The sequence below is a fragment of the Carcharhinus amblyrhynchos genome, unplaced genomic scaffold, assembly GCF_965287045.1.
Source record: "Carcharhinus amblyrhynchos unplaced genomic scaffold, sCarAmb.v2.hapA chromosome_338, whole genome shotgun sequence".
In the NCBI taxonomy this organism is placed as follows: domain Eukaryota; kingdom Metazoa; phylum Chordata; class Chondrichthyes; order Carcharhiniformes; family Carcharhinidae; genus Carcharhinus; species Carcharhinus amblyrhynchos.
The window spans coordinates 160,317-180,667 of record NW_027650078.1 but is presented as its reverse complement, the minus strand read 5'-3'; the positions used below and the strand labels follow the sequence as shown (position 1 = coordinate 180,667).

At 51.2% G+C, this 20,351-nt stretch overlaps 1 protein-coding gene across 1 annotated transcript in view; it reads left to right on the top strand.

The window, feature by feature from the left end:
- Positions 1-300: 300 nt before the first annotated feature.
- Positions 301-20,351, top strand: part of LOC145339197 (talin-2) — a gene marked incomplete at both ends in the record, with an annotated part of 176,335 nt that continues 156,284 nt past the window's right edge. Inside the window, 8 exons of the mRNA XM_080183582.1 lie at positions 301-428; positions 1,641-1,704; positions 3,583-3,687; positions 11,164-11,319; positions 12,458-12,559; positions 16,194-16,270; positions 17,144-17,324; positions 17,641-17,754. Of these exons, the coding sequence (XP_080039708.1) occupies positions 301-428; positions 1,641-1,704; positions 3,583-3,687; positions 11,164-11,319; positions 12,458-12,559; positions 16,194-16,270; positions 17,144-17,324; positions 17,641-17,754 (927 nt within the window). The remainder of the gene's footprint in view (positions 429-1,640; positions 1,705-3,582; positions 3,688-11,163; positions 11,320-12,457; positions 12,560-16,193; positions 16,271-17,143; positions 17,325-17,640; positions 17,755-20,351) is intronic.

Sequence of the window (20,351 nt, the reverse complement as noted above, 5' to 3'; positions counted from 1 at the left end):
ACATCAGTTGGAAATGGCTCCTTCTCCTTTTACATCTTGGGACAGCTGACTTTGTTGTGTATTTGTGCATGCGTGTGTGTGCGTGTATGTACATGAGTACACGAGTGTGCATATGTGTACGCTTGTGTGTGCATGCATGTACATGTGTGTGCGTGCGTGTGTGTGCATGCGTGTATGTGTGAGTTTGTGTATGTCAGAGTCTCTATGTCTCCATCTCTCTGTGATTGTATCTTTATTCTTTAAGTAGGAGAGTTTGGGTCTCGCACCGTTTTGGGTCTCACGGTATTTTGTTGTTTAAAGGCTCGGGATGATATTCTCAATGGGTCACACCCGGTTTCCTTTGACAAGGCCTGTGAATTCGGGGGTATTCAGGCTCAGATCCAGTTTGGACCCCACGTGGAACACAAACACAAACCTGGATTTCTCGAGTGAGTTCCCACATTACCCCATTGTGTTCAACATGTTGGGTGGGGGGGAGTGTGACTGTGGGTGGGGGGGTGCGTGACTGTGGGTGGGGGGGAGCGTGACTGTGGGTGGGGGGGAGTGTGTCTGTGGGTGGGGGGGGAGTGTGACTGTGGGTGGGGGGGAGTGTGTCTGTGGGTGGGGGGGGAGTGTGACTGTGGGGGGGGGGGAGTGTGACTGTGGGTGGGGGGGAGTGTGACTGTGGGTGGGGGGGAGTGTGTCTGTGGGTGGGGGGGGAGTGTGACTGTGGGTGCGGGGGGTGCGTGACTGTGGGTGCGGGGGGTGCGTGACTGTGGGGGGGGGAGCGTGACTGTGGGTGGGGGGAGCGTGACTGTGGGTGCGGGGGGTGCGTGACTGTGGGTGGGGGGGGTGCGTGACTGTGGGTGGGGGGGGAGCGTGACTGTGGGTGGGGGGGGAGTGTGACTGTGGGTGCGGGGGGTGCGTGACTGTGGGTGGGGGGGGAGCGTGACTGTGGGTGGGGGGGTGCGTGACTGTGGGTGGGGGGGAGCGTGACTGTGGGTGGGGGGGGAGCGTGACTGTGGGTGGGGGGGGTGCGTGACTGTGGGTGGGGGGGGAGCGTGACTGTGGGTGGGGGGGGAGCGTGACTGTGGGTGGGGGGGGTGCGTGACTGTGGGTGGGGGGGGAGCGTGACTGTGGGTGGGGGGGGAGCGTGACTGTGGGTGGGGGGGGAGCGTGACTGTGGGTGGGGGGGAGCGTGACTGTGGGTGGGGGGGAGCGTGACTGTGGGTGGGGGGGGAGCGTGACTGTGGGTGGGGGGGGAGCGTGACTGTGGGTGGGGGGGGAGCGTGACTGTGGGTGGGGGGGGAGCGTGACTGTTGGTGGGGCGGAATGTGACTATGGGTGGGGGGGAGCGTGACTGTGGGTGGGGCGGAATGTGACTATGGGTATGGGGAGGTACGTGGCTCTGGGGGTTGGGGGAATGTGACTGTGGGTATGGGGGGTGTAGGTGTGGGGGGGGTGCGTGGCTGTGGGTGTGGGGAGTTTGTGGCTCTGGGGGTTGGGGGGGCGACTGACTGTAGGTATGGGGAAGTGGAATGGAGTGGGGACCCTTGATCGGTGCGGGGCGGGGGGGGATGGGGCTGTGAGCTGGGGGTGGGTGCGGTGTGTGACTGGGATTGGTGCCATTAACACTCCCTCTCTTTCTCCCTGTGTTCCAGTCTGAAGGAGTTTTTGCCAAAGGAGTACATTAAACAGAGGAACGCAGAGAAGAAGATTTTCCAGGTATATTCAGGATAAAACAGAGTTTAAAAAATACTTGAGGTTAATATCTGGAATATCAGTTGGTGAAGGTTAGACCAGGAGACAGTCTTTACTCACTCTAAATTTATTTACAGAATGAAACATTCCAAGTGTATGCCTCCTAACTCAGTGATACCACAGTCACAGTTGTGGATTGTGGATGTTTTCCCTCTCATTAGATGACAGGATTGTCCACTCTGTGTTAAATAGTGCCTGTTCTGATCCCACCCTTTTCCCCGGGGCCCTCTTCTCATCCAGGTGCTGGCTGCCTCTAGTACAGCTCCAAACACAGGTCAGTGAACTGCTCCCAGGGTCAACGTCCACCAGCTTCACATCTCTCTTGTAACGGACGTTGAGGAGGACGGGACCCACTGGTCAGTTCACTGTACAGAAGATCCTGTGATAAACAACTGCGATCCATCACTGGTTGAGCAGTGAGTGTTTTCCGCCAGGAGTGAGCACACTCCAGGATCTCGGAGACAGTGACCTAGTCCCACTGAGAGATGTCAAGGATACGGCTGAGAGATCAAAGGTCTCAGACCTTTTGATTTGTCTCACTCTTGTGAAACCCCCAATTCTGTCCACCCCAGCTGTATACAAAGAAACAAAATTATATGAGAAATATTTATTCAGGGGCTCACAAGCTTCCCAGTCACAATATCATGGAAAAGGTCTCACTGGGATGGATCCCTCTGGAGTGAAGGCTCACCTCCTGACTCCCCAGAGCCTGTCCGCCATCTACAAGGCACATCTCAGGAGTGTGATGGAACACTTGCCTGGATGGGTGCAGCTCCAACAACACTCGAGGAGTTTGACACCATCCAGGACAAACCAGCCCCACCTGATTGGCACCGCACCCACAAACATTCACCCCCTCCTTTACAACACAGTGGCAGCCATGTGAACCATCGACAAGATGCACTGCATAAACTTGCCTTCAACAGCACCTTCCAAACCCGTGACCTCTCCCAGCAAGTAGGGCAGCAGACGTCTGGAAACACCACTGCCTGGGAGTGCCCCTCTCCAGCTGTGAGTGTGCCTACACCTCAGAGACTGGAGCAATTCAAGAAGGCAGCTCACAACCACCTTCTTAAGGGCAATTAGGGATGGGCAATAAATGCTGGTCCAGCCCATATACTGTGAGTAAAGTCATGTTTCCCTCCTCTCTAACCTCCCTCGATTGTATAACCCACAGAAACCTGTGTACTCCTCTGAATCTCTGAACTCTTGTACATTCCCAGGGTTACGTGTCCTGTCTGCCAGGCCATTGGTAGCCCTTCCTTCAGCAGCCAAGACTCTATAAACTATGGAGCCACCCAACCCCCAAAACCTTCTGCCTCACTGCCTCTCTGCCCTGTAAGGGCCTCCTTTTTGAACCTCCCACTTTGATTCTCACTTATTGTAATATCCCCCTATATCAAACTCAGTTTCTTAGAATAGTAAGGTGGCACAGAGGTTAGCACTGCTGCTTCACAGTGCCAGGGACCTGGGTTCAATTCCCAGCTCGGGTCACTGTCTGTGTGGAGTTTGAACATTCTCCCCATGTCTGCGTGGGTTACATCTGGGGGCTCCGGTTTCCTCCCACACTCCACAAGTTAGGTTGATTGGCCATGCTAAATTGACCCTTAGTGATTAGCAGGGTAAATACCGGGGTTAAATACAGGGATAGGATCTGGGTGGGATTGTTGACAGTGATGGGCTGAATGGCCTCCTTCTGCATTGCAGGAATTCTGTGAATCAAACGGGGAGAAGTAGAGAGATGGAAAGTGACCAGAAACAGCCACAGGAAGATGGATATTGAACAAAAAAAACACTTCAAACGAGGAAATAACTTTTCTCTCCTGTGATTTCTTACATTAGGAACACAAGAATTGTGGGGAAATGACTGAGATTGAAGCGAAAGTTAAGTATGTTAAGTTGGCTCGCTCCCTCCGAACCTATGGGGTGTCGTTCTTTCTGGTGAAGGTAAGAATTTCTCCTTTTATCCCAGTTTGCACACTGTCCCGAACTTTACCTACCCTCAGACAGTGAATTGGTGGGGGTTGTATTATTGGTGGGGGTTGTATTATTGGTGGGGGTTGTATTATTGGTGTGGGTTGTATTATTGGTGTGGGTTGTATTATTGGTGTGGGTTGTATTATTGGTGGGGGTTGTATTATTGGTGGGGGTTGTATTATTGGTGGGGGTTGTATTATTGGCGGGGGTTGTATTAGTGGTGGGGGTTGTATTATTGGTGGGGGTTGTATTATTGGCGGGGGGTTGTATTATTGGTGGGGGTTGTATTATTGGTGGGGGGTTGTATTAGTGGTGGGGGTTGTATTATTGGTGGGGGGTTGTATTATTGGTGGGGGTTGTATTATTGGTAGGGGCTTGTATTAGTGGTGGGGGTTGTATTATTGGTGGGGGTTGTATTATTGGTGGGGGGTTGTATTAGTGGTGGGGGTTGTATTATTGGTGGGGGGTTGTATTATTGGTGGGGATTGTATTATTGGTGGGGGGTTGTATTAGTGGTGGGGGTTGTATTATTGGTGGGGGTTGTATTATTGGTGGGGGTTGGATTATTGGTGTGGGTTGTATTATTGGTGTGGGTTGTATTATTGGTGGGGGTTGGATTATTGGTGTGGGTTGTATTATTGGTGGGGGTTGTATTATGGGTGTGGGTTGTATTATTGGTGGGGGGTTGTATTATTGGTGGAGGGTTGTATTATTGGTGGGGGTTGTATTATTGGTGGGGGTTGTATTATTGGTGTGGGTTGTATTATGGGTGTGGGTTGTATTATTGGTGTGGGTTGTATTATTGGTGTGTGTTGTATTATTGGTGGGGGTTGTATTATTGGTGGGGGGGATGTATTATTGGTGGGGGTTGTATTATTGGTGGGCGTTGTATTATGGGTGGGGGTTGTATTATTGGTGGGGGTTATATTATTGATGTGTGTTGTATTATTGGTGGGGGTTGTATTATTGGTGGGGGTTGTATTATTGGTGGCGGTTGTATTATTGGTGTGGGTTGTATTATTGGTGGGGGGTTGTATTATTGATGTGGGTTGTATTATTGGCGGGGGTTGTATTATTGGCGGGGGTTGTATTATTGGTGGGGGTTGTATTATTGGTGTGGGTTGTATTATTGGTGGGGGTTGTATTATTGGTGTGGGTTGTATTATTGGTGGGGGTTGTATTATTGGTGTGGGTTGTATTATTGGCGGGGGTTGTATTATTGGCGGGGGTTGTATTATTGGCGGGGGTTGTATTATTGGTGGGGGTTGTATTATTGGTGTGGGTTGTATTATTGGTGGGGGTTGTATTATTGGTGTGGGTTGTATTATTGGTGGGGGTTGTATTATTGGTGTGGGTTGTATTATTGGTGGGGGTTGGATTATTGATGTGGGTTGTATTTGTGTGAGTGGAGCTTTACTGAGCAACACTTGATCCGATCGTTCCTGGCCTTGATGCTTTTTAATTAATTTGTTGGGTAGAGTGATTGATTTGTTGGGAGCTGGAACAGGGAGAGTCGCTGTGAATCTCCCGAGGATAACCAGTGATAGGATACAAATTCAGAAACAATCTCATTGTTTAACTGATTGCAGACACTGAGGTTTGGTTTGAACAACTTGGTGAAAATATTAAACGGGGCCCAGTTCTGAGTTGTAACCATTATCAGTTCAAAAACAAGTGTGTGTCAGCAATAATAAACAACAGTTTAATTCATGACCTTGCCTTGTACTGAGCTGCCTTATTTAATGGCGTTGATTTGAAGCTTTTATTTGATGGTCAGGGATGTCCGTGCTGGGCGATGGACTTCCTTCAATCTGTGCTCAGCCAATCTCTCTGCTTACAATCCCATTTCGCCTTTCCCCCCATCACTCATCCTCACAAACCTCCATAGAATCCCCACAGTGCAGGAAGAGGCCATCCGCCCATCGAGTCTATGCTGACTCTCCAAAAGAGCATCTTACCCAGGTTGTCCTCTCTTCTCCCCATGACGCCACACATTTACCGAGGCCAATCCCCCTAACCTGCATCTTTCTGTGTCTCAACTTGGTCACTCAGAACTGACAGAGAAGTCTGATCACATTGTCCGTATCCACTGGCAGTGTCTGATTGCAGTGTCATTATCCACTGGCAGTATCTGATCGCACGGTTGTTACCCACTGGCAGTGCCTGATCGCACTGTCGTTACCCACTGGCAGTGCCTGATCGCACTGTCGTTACCCACTGGCAGTGCCTGATCGCACTGTCGTTACCCACTGGCAGTATCTGATCGCACTGTCGTTACCCACTGGCAGTATCTGATCACACGGTTGTTACCCACTGGCAGTGCCTGATCGCACTGCTGTTACCCACTGGCAGTGCCTGATCGCACTGTCGTTACCCACTGGCAGTGCCTGATTGCACTGTCGTTACCCACTGGCAGTGCCTGATCGCCCTGTCGTTACCCACTGGCAGTGCCTGATCGCACTGTCGTTACCCACTGGCAGTGTCTGATCGCACTTTCGTTACCCACTGGCAGTATCTGATCGCCCTGTCGTTACCCACTGGCAGTGTCTGATCGCACTGTCGTTACCCACTGGCAGTATCTGATCGCACGGTTGTTACCCACTGGCAGTGTCTGATCGCACTGTTGTTACCCACTGGCAGTGTCTGATCGCACTGTCGTTACCCACTGGCAGTGTCTGATCGCACTGTCGTTACCCACTGGCAGTGTCTGATCGCACTGTCGTTACCAACTGGCAGTGTCTGATCGCACTGTCGTTACCCACTGGCCATGTCTGATCGCACTGTCGTTACCCACTGGCCATGTCTGATCGCACTGTCGTTACCCACTGGCCATGTCTGATTGCACTGTCGTTACCCACTGGCCATGTCTGATCGCACTGTCGTTACCCACTGGCAGTGTCTGATCGCACTGTCGTTACCCACTGGCAGTGTCTGATCGCACTGTCATTACCCACTGGCAGTGTCTGATCGCACTGTCGTTACCCACTGGCAGTGTCTGATCGCACTGTCGTTACCCACTGGCCGTGTCTGATCGCACTGTCGTTACCCACTGGCCATGTCTGATCGCACTGTCGTTACCCACTGGCAGTGTCTGATCGCACTGTCGTTACCCACTGGCCATGTCTGATCGCACTGTCGTTACCCACTGGCAGCGTCTGATCGCACTGTCGTTACCCACTGACAGTGTCTGATCGCACTGTCGTTACCCACTGGCCATGTCTGATCGCACTGTCGTTACCCACTGGCAGTGTCTGATCGCACTGTCGTTACCCACTGGCAGTGTCTGATCGCACTGTCATTACCAACTGGCAGTGTCTGATCGCACTGTCGTTACCAACTGGTAGTGTCTGATTGCAGTGTCGTCACCCACTGGCAGCGTCTGATCGCACTGTCGTTACCCACTGGCAGTGTCTGATCGCACTGTCATTACCCACTGGCAGTGTCTGATCGCACTGTCGTTACCCACTGGCCATGTCTGATCGCACTGTCGTTACCCACTGGCAGTGTCTGATCGCACTGTCATTACCCACTGGCAGTGTCTGATCGCACTGTCGTTACCCACTGGCCATGTCTGATCGCACTGTCGTTACCCACTGGCAGTGTCTGATCGCACTGTCGTTACCCACTGGCCATGTCTGATCGCACTGTCGTTACCCACTGGCCATGTCTGATTGCACTGTCGTTACCCACTGGCCGTGTCTGATTGCACTGTCGTTACCCACTGGCAGTGTCTGATCGCACTGTCGTTACCCACTGGCAGTGTCTGATTGCACTGTCGTTACCCACTGGCCATGTCTGATTGCACTGTCGTTACCCACTGGCCATGTCTGATTGCACTGTCGTTACCCACTGGCAGTGTCTGATCGCACTGTCATTACCCACTGGCAGTGTCTGATCGCACTGTCGTTACCCACTGGCCATGTCTGATCGCACTGTCGTTACCCACTGGCCATGTCTGATTGCACTGTCGTTACCCACTGGCAGTGTCTGATCGCACTGTCGTTACCCACTGGCAGTGTCTGATCGCACTGTCGTTACCCACTGGCCATGTCTGATCGCACTGTCGTTACCCACTGGCAGCGTCTGATCGCACTGTCGTTACCCACTGACAGTGTCTGATCGCACTGTCGTTACCCACTGGCCATGTCTGATCGCACTGTCGTTACCCACTGGCAGTGTCTGATCGCACTGTCATTACCAACTGGCAGTGTCTGATCGCACTGTCGTTACCAACTGGTAGTGTCTGATTGCAGTGTCGTCACCCACTGGCAGCGTCTGATCGCACTGTCGTTACCCACTGGCAGTGTCTGATCGCACTGTCATTACCCACTGGCAGTGTCTGATCGCACTGTCGTTACCCACTGGCCATGTCTGATCGCACTGTCGTTACCCACTGGCAGTGTCTGATCGCACTGTCATTACCCACTGGCAGTGTCTGATCGCACTGTCGTTACCCACTGGCCATGTCTGATCGCACTGTCGTTACCCACTGGCAGTGTCTGATCGCACTGTCGTTACCCACTGGCCATGTCTGATCGCACTGTCGTTACCCACTGGCCATGTCTGATTGCACTGTCGTTACCCACTGGCCGTGTCTGATTGCACTGTCGTTACCCACTGGCAGTGTCTGATCGCACTGTCGTTACCCACTGGCAGTGTCTGATTGCACTGTCGTTACCCACTGGCCATGTCTGATTGCACTGTCGTTACCCACTGGCCATGTCTGATTGCACTGTCGTTACCCACTGGCAGTGTCTGATCGCACTGTCATTACCCACTGGCAGTGTCTGATCGCACTGTCGTTACCCACTGGCCATGTCTGATCGCACTGTCGTTACCCACTGGCCATGTCTGATTGCACTGTCGTTACCCACTGGCAGTGTCTGATCGCACTGTCATTACCCACTGGCAGTGTCTGATCGCACTGTCGTTACCCACTGGCAGTGTCTGATCGCACTGTCGTTACCCACTGGCAGTGTCTGATCGCACTGTCGTTACCCACTGGCAGTGTCTGATCGCACTGTCGTTACCCACTGGCAGTGTCTGATCGCACTGTCGTTACCCACTGGCAGTGTCTGATCGCACTGTCGTTACCCACTGGCAGTGTCTGATCGCACTGTCGTTACCCACTGGCAGCGTCTGATCGCGCTGTCATTACCAACTGGCAGCGTCTGATCGCACTGTCGTTACCCACTGGCAGTGTCTGATCTCACTGTCATTATCCACTGGCAGTGTCTGATCGCACTGTCATGGACTGTGTGCCGAGTGTCCCTCTGTCTCCTGAGCTGGGTCTGATACACATTTGTTAAAGTCACATTTGCCGGTGACACTTCTGCTGCTATTTTTTTGAGTCACTATGTCTCGTCAGCACAACGACCTTCCAGTTTCCGGAGAGCCTGAGACTGAACGTAACCCCCCCCATTCCACCCCCCCCCCCCCACCGAGATATACCCTTCCCTCTGTGAGAATTGCCCGAGGAGTGTGAACGGCCGATGGACAGTTCCCCTGCTCCCTGGGCCCTGCGAGGAAGGGTCCAACTCTGAGTTAGAGTTAGTCCTGATTTACTGGAATCTTACGCGGGAAATTCCCAGCCTAACTCCTGTCAGGGACCACAAGGCCACAGGGGATGAGCTGCCTTATTGAGTGAGCGAGGCTTCTCCCAGTGGGGGGCAGTCTGCAGAGGTTTTTAAGCCTGTTACTCTACCCGATGGTCACTCTCCAGGTGAAGACTGCAGACTGCAGGAGTGACCTTTTCCTCTGGTGCACCAATTCGGGGTGTGAGTGACTGGGAACTGGCATTTGGCTCAATTACAACAGTATACAGACCATCCTGAGTCTCTCTTGACCCCCTAACAACCACCCCTGACCCCCCCCAACCCCCCATACCCCCGACCTGACCAGACTACCCCCCAACTCCCCATACCCCCGAGCCGACCCAACCTGACTAAGCCCCTCCACCCAATTCCACCTCCTGAGTTCAGGTCTCCTCCACCCTCACCCTGACCTGCCCTAACCAGACCCCACTAACCGACCCGTTCCTGGCTCTCTCCCAAGCTTCCCCCTCAATCTGATTCCTAAGCCCCATCTCCCCCATCAGTTGAGCTGATCTGACCCCAACGCCTTACCCATTAGCCCCCCCATACCCTCTCACCTCACCCACCCAGATCACTGCCGCTCTGTCAAGCTGTTTAATGCACCGAGCGTTTTCCAGTTTGTGAGCGAACGGAATATAATGGATCTGGTTTCCGCTCGAGTTCTGTCCGGCATCAGGGATGAGGATATTGAATTTGACGATTAGGCGCTATCAAAATGAAGCCAGAACAAGCTTGAAGGGCTGGACGGCTTTTGGTCTCTATGCTCCCTCCAAGGTTTCCCAAGGATCCTCCATCGGAGAATTGGCCAGGAATATGGGAGGAAGGTAAATGGGTCTGTATTGGCTGAGCAGAGGTTCTGATCAGAGATTTGGAAGATTTGGGCTGTTTTCCCTTGAGAGACGTCGGCTGAGGGGGGATCTAATAGAGGTTTATAAGATTATGAAGGGGATAAATAGAGTAAATGGTGGTAAGCTTTTTCCGTTATTAGAAATGGATAGAACGAGGGGTCACGGGCTTAGGGTGAGGGGGGCTAGGTATAAGACAAATATTAGAGGGCAGTTTTTCACGCAAAGGGTAGTGGGGGTGTGGAATGCACTGCCGAGTAAGGTGGTGGAAGCAGGCACGCTAGGGTTGTTTAAGAGTCACTTAGACAGCCACATGAGCGGGCTACATATAGGGGGATATAGTAGGCCTTACTAAACATTGTAGGCTTGGGAATACGTTTTGCCTCAGGGATGTTACAGTCTTTGTCTGTTTAATAATGAATTTTTTGTCTCCACAGGCATTTAAGTCCAGCAAGGGGCATGCATGCGGCAGGTTGTAGTGGGCTGCTCTTGGACGTTGCTTCGGGAGTTGCCTATTGCTTCATGTCGTTAGTGTGCTTAAACTGGACCATCTCGAGGGCAACATGACAGCTCAGAGACTATCTCTGTTACTGTGCGGACACATGGATTTGGGCCTGTGTCTGTGGGAGTTTGCACGTTCTCCCCGTGGTTGCGTGGGTTTCCTCCGGGTGCTCCGGTTTCCTCCCACATCCCCAAAGATGTGCTTTTAGGCTGATTGATTGGGTACTAAATTGTCCCTAAATTGGACCTCCCTGATCCTGGCACATTAGGCGTAGACTAAAATCATGAATAGGACACAGACAGTGGGACGGCGGCGCGGGCTCGTTGGGCCGAAGGGCCTGTTTCCCGTGCTGTGTTGTTCTTTGTTCTATTTAGACCATTAAATATCAAAGACCAAACTCTGCAGTGGAAGGAAACCGATTGGAGATAGATTGGTTTCAGAAGCACTTTGGTGCTGGGGATTTTCTCCATGAACCGTTCCTGATAAATGGCGTTTCCTTCCTCAGGAGAAAATGAAGGGGAAGAACAAATTGGTTCCCCGGCTTCTGGGAATTACCAAGGACTCGGTTATGCGAGTGGATGAAAAGACCAAAGAGGTGATGCAGGAGTGGCCTCTCACCACCGTGAAACGCTGGGCAGCGTCTCCAAAGAGCTTCACTCTGGTAGGAGATCGGAAAGGGTTGGAAACAGTCTATATTTCTGCGGTTCGATGTTGCCGCTTGTAAGCCTTCGCTTGATTTGTTTGGATAAGGAGGTTGGAAGTTGAGAAACTCCTGGGTCAGGGTTTCCTGTACAGCCAGGGGATATCCCACTGCGCAGGAGGGGCTATCAAATCCTGGCTTTGAGAATGGCCACAGCCAGCGTCAGGGGGAATCCAGGAGAGTTTGACCGACTGCCAAGATCCAATAATTGTGTCCTCACCTTGACCCTTTTTTTATTCGTTCGTGGGACACGGGCATCGCATTTATTGCCCACCCCGAGTTGCCCAGAGGCAGTTGATGGCCAACCACATTGCTGTGGCTCTGGAGTAGGCCAGACCGGGTAAGGATGGCAGATTTCCCTCCCTAAAGGACATTAGTGACCCAGATGTATTTTTCCAACAATTGGCGATGGTTTCGTGGTCATCAGTGGATTCTTAATTCCAGATATTTTTTATTGAGTTCAAATTTCACCATGGCGGGATTTGAACCCAAGTTCCCAGAACATTAGCTGAGTTTCTGGATTAATAGTAACAATAATACCACCAGGCCATTGCCTCCGCCTTGATTATTTCCACTATCACAGTATATTAACGTTGCCCTTATCCACATGGACACCAATTTGCAAAAGCCAAACAGAATGCTTTACGCGCTTTTGTTAGACTCCCCGTTACTTAGGGACATCCACCCAGCCCATGACCTGGTGTGATGTTGGAGCTGTAGTTTGGGGGTTTGTCCGGGTTTGGAGAGCAGGGTTGATCCTGATTCTGTGCCCAACGCCATGTCTGGGCGTGGTGGGAGCACACACTGACGGAATCCGGCTTTTGGGATTTGGTTAAGAGGACCATGGGTGGTTTGTGCCAACTCGTGCCCAGAGCTGGTGAGGTGAAGCTTTCATCCCCTGAATTAACGCAAACAATATTTGGGGATGGAGGGGAGGGATCAGTTGGTGGTCTCCTTGGTGTGAAGGTGATGTGGGGAATGGGTTACCTCATTGCCCTTTCACTCAGGGAGCGTGTGGGCACAGGGGAAGCATCCAGTTTGAGTTGTAGACACTCTTTGAAGTACTTTCCAGCACTGGATGTTCTCTCTTCACCTGCAGGACTTTGGAGAATATCAGGAGAGTTACTATTCTGTTCAGACCACAGAGGGGGAGCAAATCTCTCAGCTAATAGCTGGCTATATCGACATCATTCTCAAGAAGGTGAGTTTACGGAATATTCTGTTGGAAATCGGAGCAAAAATGTCATTTTGCCAATCCAAACTCAACATTCTCGTCAAATGGAATAGAAACATGGCTACAGTGCAGAAAGAGTCCATTCAGCCCATCGAGCCTGATCCAACAACCATCCCACCCTATCCCCATAACCCCACACACTTACCCCGCTAGTCCCCCTGAAGCTAAGGGGCAGTTTATCATGGTCAGTCCACCTAACCCGTACACCTTTGCAGTGTGGGAAGGAACCGGAGCACCCGGAGGAAACCCATGCAGAACCAGGGAAAATGTACAGACCCCATCCAGACGGTCACCCGAGGCCGGAATCGAACCCGGGTCCCTGGCGCTGTGAGAACATAAGAACATAAGGAATAGGAGCAGGAGTGGGCCATCCAGCCCTTCGAGCCTGCCCCGCCATTCAATAAGATCATGGCTGATCTGTCGTGGCTCAGTTCCACTTTCCCGCCCTCTCCCCATAACCCTTAATCCCCTCTCTTATCAAAAACCCATCAACCCGCTTCTTGAAAATATTTAGCGAGGCAGCCTCCACCACTTCAACGGGCAGAGAATTCCAGAGATTCACCACCCTTTGAGTGAAGAAGTTCCTCCTCAACTCCGTTCTAAACCACCCCCCCCTTTATCTTGAGGCTGTGCCCCCTAGTCCTACTGTCCTTTTTGAGCGGGAAGAGTCTCTCCACCTCTATCCTATCCATCCCATTCATCATCTTATACGTCTCAATGAGATCTCCCCTCATTCTTCTAAACTCTAACGAGTACAAGCCTAGTTTATTCAGCCTCTCCTCATAGCTCAATCCCCTCAACTCCGGTATCAGCCTAGTAAACCTCCTCTGCACTCCCTCCAAGGCCAAAATATCCTTGCGTAAGTACAGCGCCCAAAACTGCACACAGTACTCCAGCTGCGGCCTCACCAATGCCCTATACAGCTGCAGCAAGACCTCCCTACTTTTATATTCAATCCCCCTTCGCTATGAAGGCCAGCATCCCATTCGCCTTCCTGACCACCTGCTGCACCTGCAAGCTGGATTTTTGCGACTCATGCACAAGGACCCCGAGGTCCCTCTGCACCGTCACTTGCTGCAGTTTTTCGCCCCGTGAGGCAGCAGTGCTAACCACTGCGCCACCCTCCATTTCCTGAGTCACCCTCCTACCCCCCCACCTCCCCGTAGCTTCCTCACTTTCTGCCCTAGTGAGCTATCATTCCCATGCCAAGCCCACTCTGCTTTCTAAAGCCAGTGACCATGTAGGTGTCTCCCAGACCTGCACCCACTTTTCCCACATCTCCGTGTTTGGAAGCTCTCCAATCGGTTCTCTGACCCAACAGCTGGATCGAAGTCGATACGGGTGGGCCACCAGTAAGCTGGAATACCCTGCCTCGTTCTCCAGTGGTTGGCTGGTCCATCACCTTCCACCAGTCACTTTCCAGCTGTTACCCACTGGGTGACGTTGCCCACACAGCTCCATCTTGTCACGTGATCTGCGCCGTCACGCCCTCATCAGTTTTATCTATCCAGCTGCCTCACTGTAGACCGTGGGCGGTTCACCATTGGTCGGTGGTGGGATCTTCTGGTCTCGCTGTTGTCAACGGAGTTTCCCGTTGAAGGCGCCCTCTGCTGCTGAGAGCCCGCAGTGTGGTGGGCAGGGGGCACACTTCCAGCAGGGGCGCTGTTGGTGGAGGCACACTGTCGGTGAGTCCTGTTGGAATGAACAGTTCTGGCAATGTCTTTGGATTGGAGATATCGGGCAGGATTTTACAGCCTCACTCGTGCGAGACTGGAAAATCCCAATCAAAGTCACTGGATATTCCCGTTGTCCACCTCTTGCCCACTCCGATTCTGTGCCGGGGGTGGGAGGGCGGGAATAAATCCGTTTTCTCTGAGTGCTCAGTTCCACAGTCTACCAATTCCTTTAGACCAATGTAGTGGCAGAGTGTGGGCTGTGTACCTCGCCTGGAGAGTGTGGGCTGTGTACCTCGCCTGGAGAGTGTGGGCTGTGTACCTCGCCTGGAGAGTGTGGGCTGTGTACCTCGCCTGGAGAGTGTGGGCTGTGTACCTCGCCTGGAGAGTGTGGGCTGTGTACCTCGCCTGGAGAGTGTGGGCTGTGTACCTCGCCTGGAGAGTGTGGGCTGTGTACCTCGCCTGGAGAGTGTGGGCTGTGTACCTCGCCTGGAGAGTGTGGGCTGTGTACCTCGCCTGGAGAGTGTGGGCTGTGTACCTCGCCTGGAGAGTGTGGGCTGTGTACCTCGCCTGGAGAGTGTGGGCTGTGTACCTCGCCTGGAGAGTGTGGGCTGTGTACCTCGCCTGGAGAGTGTGGGTTGTGTATCTCGCCTGGAGAGTGTGGGCTGTGTACCTCGCCTGGAGAGTGTGGGCTGTGTACCTCGCCTGGAGAGTGTGGGCTGTGTACCTCGCCTGGAGAGTGTGGGCTGTGTACCTCGCCTGGAGAGTGTGGGTTGTGTATCTCGCCTGGAGAGTGTGGGCTGTGTACCTCGCCTGGAGAGTGTGGGTTGTGTATCTCGCCTGGAGAGTGTGGGCTGTGTACCTCGCCTGGAGAGTGTGTCTGAGTGACATTGATGTTAACTTTGGAGAAACCCTCACTACACCTCGAGCTTTTATTACCTAACTCTAGATTGAGGATCGGAGAGAATCCATTTCTCAACATTACGGCCTGGGGTCTCATTTTAAAAGATGATCTAATAGCTTCTTTCGACACATTGCAGAATGGGATTGCTTCCGGCATCTTGTTTCTCCTGGATCTGGGTCTGTTTACAATTTTGGTCTCATTTGAGGAAAGATATATTGTCATTGGAGGCAGCACAGAGGAGGTTTATTAAGATGATCCCTCACCCATTGCCTACTTGGTTTGGCAACTGCAGTAACCCGCAAATTTTGATTTTTGATTTGATTTATTACTGTAACATAGAACATTACAGCGCAGTACAGGCCCTCGATGTCGCGCCGACCAGTGGAACCAATCTAATGACCCTCTAACCTCAACTATTCCAATGTTATCCATATGCCTATCCACTCACCATTTGAATGCCCTTAAAGTTGGCAAGTCCACAACTGCTGCAGGCAGGGCATTCCACACCCTTACTATCCTCTGAGTAAAGAACCTACCTCTGACATCCGTCCTATAATTACCACCCCTCAATTTAAAGCTACGTTCCCTTTATCCCAACATGTATTGGGATGCAGTGAAAGTATTGTTTCTTGCGCGCTATATAGACAAAATGTATCATACATAGAGAAGGAGAGGACAGAATGCAGAATGTAGTGTTACAGTCATAGTTAGGGTGTAGAGAAAGAGAATGCGAGGTAGGTCTGTTCTTGGCATTAAGGGAGAAGCTGTTCCTGAGTCGGTTGGTAGAGGGGTTTGGTGGGTTTGTGGGATTGGGACTAGTTCATGATCAAACCAAATACTACCTCAGATTGTTTGGTCGGGCTGAAGGGCCATACTTCTGTGCTCTGTGTAATTCTGTGAGGCTGAGACAACTCCCAGTATTATTTTAAGAATAATGTCGTGACTGGTGGCTGCGCAGACCTCATGTCCTGTCTTTGTGGGGTTGTTGTCTTTCTAATCCATTCTCTCTCTGGTTTCGTTGTAGAAGCAAAGTAAGGATCGGTTTGGACTCGAAGGAGATGAAGAGTCAACAATGTTGGAAGAATCCGTTTCCCCAAAGAAGTAAAGATTCCAAACTGTTGGCTTTGCTGAAACTAGACCTCCCTCCTGACCAAAATGTAGATTTAGCCCGCCTATCATTGCCCTGAACGCATTGAAATCTGAGCTCCCCATCCGAGTTAAAGCTGCCGTGAGCCATCCCTCGTGCATCTTTCGTTCCAAAACTCCCAGTTCCCGCCCGGCAAAAGGTGTCAGCCGCAGCTCAGTCAGTCGCGATCTCGTGTCCGAGTCTGAGGTCGTGGGTTCGAGTCCCGCTCTTGAGTACGTCACCCAAGCTGATAGCCCGAAGCAGAGCAGGAGGAGGTGTGGCGTCTTTCTGAAGAGAGAGAGGTCAAACCCAGATCCTGCCTCCTCCTTCTCCACTGGGGAGCCAACGGCACTGTTCCAAAGGAAAGCAGGATATTATCGCCAGTGTCCGGGTTTGCTTTATTTTCTTTCACGGGATGTGGGCATCACTGTTCCAGCCGATATTTATTACCCATTCCCCAGGGCTGTGGGCCAAGCGCTGGGATTGGGCGGGAGGTCGTGGGTGTCTTGCGTGTAAGTGCACACTCGATGGGCCGAGTGGCCTCTTCTGCATTCTAATTGCCCTTGAGAAGGTGCTGGTGAGCTCTTAATATTGATCGACATTAATCTCTCAGTCAACGCCGTGAGATCACCTGGTTTGTGGGAGCGTGCTAATTGGCCGCTACGTTACGCAGTAACTTCACAGCACGCCATTGGCTGTGGAATGTTTTGGGAAGCCGGTGAGAGGCGCTATGTAAATGAAGGGCTTTTCCCTCGGACGCTGGTTTCAGATGCCCCCCCCCCACCCCCCCCACTCCCCCAGTGTGAGTCTTTGATGAACAGCTCTGCTCCTCTGCCCTGCCCCCACAGATCCACCATCTTGCAGCAGCAATTTAATAAGACGGGGAAGATTGAGCATGCGTCGGTGGCGTTGCCAGCTGTGATGAGGCCGGGCGCGGGCGGGCCGGAGAGCTTTAACACGGGCACAATGCCAGCTCCACAGCAACAGATCCTGAGTGGGCAGATGCACCGGGGTCACATGCCCCCACTGGTAGGAGTCAGAATTACATTTCCGGACAAGTGCCCAATTTTCACTTTTCCACCAATAAGGATTTACTTCATTCGCAGTTTGGCATCAAATTATTAACGCCAAAGTAAAACTATTGCACCAATTTCTTTAAAACTCTTTAATTTGCTTTCAGATTCAGTCTCTTTTGTCGTTTTTTTTTTCTTTAATTCAAGAGTTTTAATGTTTTCGCCATTGAATCATGCACAGATTTAAGTTGATTAATGCACATCTTTCAGTTTGGAAAAGAAATGTGGTTGCATTATTCTAACCTGCTTTGCTAATTTGCTCTGCGTAACAGACATCAGCACAGCAAGCATTAATGGGAACCATTAACTCCAGTATGCAGGCAGTTCAACAGGCCCAGTCTGACCTCACTGAGATCGATAATTTACCCCCCCTGGGCCAAGACATGGTGAGTTTGACGGCTGCTGAGGTTTCCCCACCTCGCACCGTGATTAAAACGTTCATTGTTCTCTCAACTTTACGTAATAGCAACGTGATGGGTCTGAGTTTCTGTTCAGTGATTTTTTTTTTCTCTCTCTCTGGTCAATTGCATTTGTGGTGTACATTACCAGCGGTTTTACAGCTTGTTCCTGTCCCCTGAGGGGGGGGTGGAACTGATCTTGCATATCATAGAACATCGAACATTACAGCGCAGAACAGGCCCTTCGGCCCACGATGTTGCGCCGACCAATTAAAAAGCAATGACCCTCTAACCTAAACCAATCCCTTTCCATCCATAAACCTATCCATGGATCTCTTAAACGCCCCCAAACTAGGCGCATTTACAACTGCAGCAGGCAGGGCATTCCAATCCCTCACCACCCTCTGGGTAAAGAACCTACCCCTGACATCCGTCCTATAACTACCACCCCTTAATTTAAAGCTATGCCCCCTCGTGCTAGCTTTCTCCATCCGAGGAAAAAGGCTATCACTGTCCACCCTATCTAAACCTCTAATCATCTTATATGTTTCAATAAGGTCCCCTCTTAGCCGCCTTCTTTCTAACGAAAACAACCTCAAATCCCTCAGTCTCTCCTCATCGGACCTCCCCTCCATACCAGGCAACATCCTGGTAAGCCTCCTCTGCACCCTCTCCAAAGCCTCCACATCCTTCCTGTAATGTGGGGACCAGAACTGCACACAATACTCCAAGTGCGGCCGCACCAGAGTTGTGTACAGTTGCAACATGACGCTGCGGCTCCTAAATTCAATCCCCCTACCAATAAACGCCAAGACACCGTATGCCTTCCTAACAACCCTATCTACTTGATTCCCAACTTTCAGGGACCTATGTACACATACACCTAGATCCCTCTGCTCATCCACACTATTCAGAGTCCTACCGTTAGCCCTATACTCTACACATATACTCTATCCTATACTCTATCACCCATCTTCTTTACAAAACCATGGGTTTCAATGGGAATTGTGACCTGTTGGTATCCATAAAGAGGTCACAGTTGTCACCAACACCAGGGCAGATAGCATCGTCAATGGACCAGCGGTCCAGAGACCCCGGGTAATGCTCGGGGGACCCGGATTCCAATCCCAACACAGCAAATGGTGAAATTTAAATCCAGTAAAGATCTGGAATTAAGGGTCTACTGATGACCCATCTGGTTCACTGATGCCCCTTTAGGGAAGGAAATCTGCCACCCTTACCCAGCCTGGCCTACACGTGACTCCAGAGCCACAGCAATGTGGCTGACTCTTAAAATTAGGGATAGGCAATAAATGATGTAGTAAGAAGTCTGACAACACCAGGTTTAAGTCCAACCAGTTTATTTGATAGTAATCCCACAAGCCTGTGTGGAAAGTTCTGATCAAAGAAATGCATATAAAGATTCCACACACCTGACGAAGGAACACTGTTTCCAAAAGCTTGTGGGTTTACTATCAAATAAACCTGTTGGACTCTAACCTGGTGTTGTCAGACTTCTTACTGTGTTTACCCCAGTCCAACGCCGGCATCTCCACATCAATAAACGATGGCCAGTGACACCCGCATCACCCAAACAAATAAAAATAACGAATGGAAGTCCACTGGTAATGGTTTGGGCGGGCACGGTAGCACAGTGGGTTAGCACTGCTGCTTCACAGCTCCAGGGTCCTGGGTTCGATTCCCGGCTCGGGTCACTGTCTGTGTGGAGTTTGCACATTCTCCCCGTGTCTGCGTGGGTTTCCTCCGGGTGCTCCGGTTTCCTCCCACAGTCCAAAGATGTGCGGGTTAGGTTGATTGGCCGTGCTAAGAAATTGCCCCTTAGTGTCCAGGGATGTGTAGGTTAGAGGGATTAGTGGGTATAATATGGAGGGATATGGGGGTAGGGCCTGGGTGGGATTGTGCTCAGTGCAGACTCGATGGGCCGAAGGGCCTCTTTCTGCACTGTAGGGTTCTATGATTCTATGAGAAACTTGAAAACCTCTCTCCAGATGACACACATTTCTTTCAGATGAGACGAAGATTGGCCAAGTTTTGGGTAGTGTAGAGGAAAGCTCCAATCTCCAAAATGATATTGATGGATTGGTGGAGCGGGAGGTAAAGTGGCAGATGGATTTTAACACAGATAAGCGTGAGGTGGAGCATTTAGGGAGGTCAAACTGTTGTAGGGAATACACAATAAATGGGAATACATTAAGAGGGGTAGATGCAGCGAGAGATCTGGCGTACCAGTACACAGGTCCCTGAAAGCAACAGTTCAAATAGACCAGCTTGTACAGAAGGCAAATGGAATGCTCTCCTTCACTGGCAAAGATATAGAATATAAAACAAAAATATAATGTTGGAATTGTATAAAACACTGGTGAGATCACAACTGGAGTATCGTGTGCGGTTCTAGTCACCATATTACAGAAAGGACATAGCTGCTCTGGGGAGAGAGCAGAGGAGGTTTACAGCATGTTACCAAGGCTAAAGGTGTATCTATGAGGAGAGATTTGCTAGGTTAGCGTTATTTTCCTCGGAATAAAGAAAGGTGTCTTAATAGAATGGGATGCTGGCCTTCATAG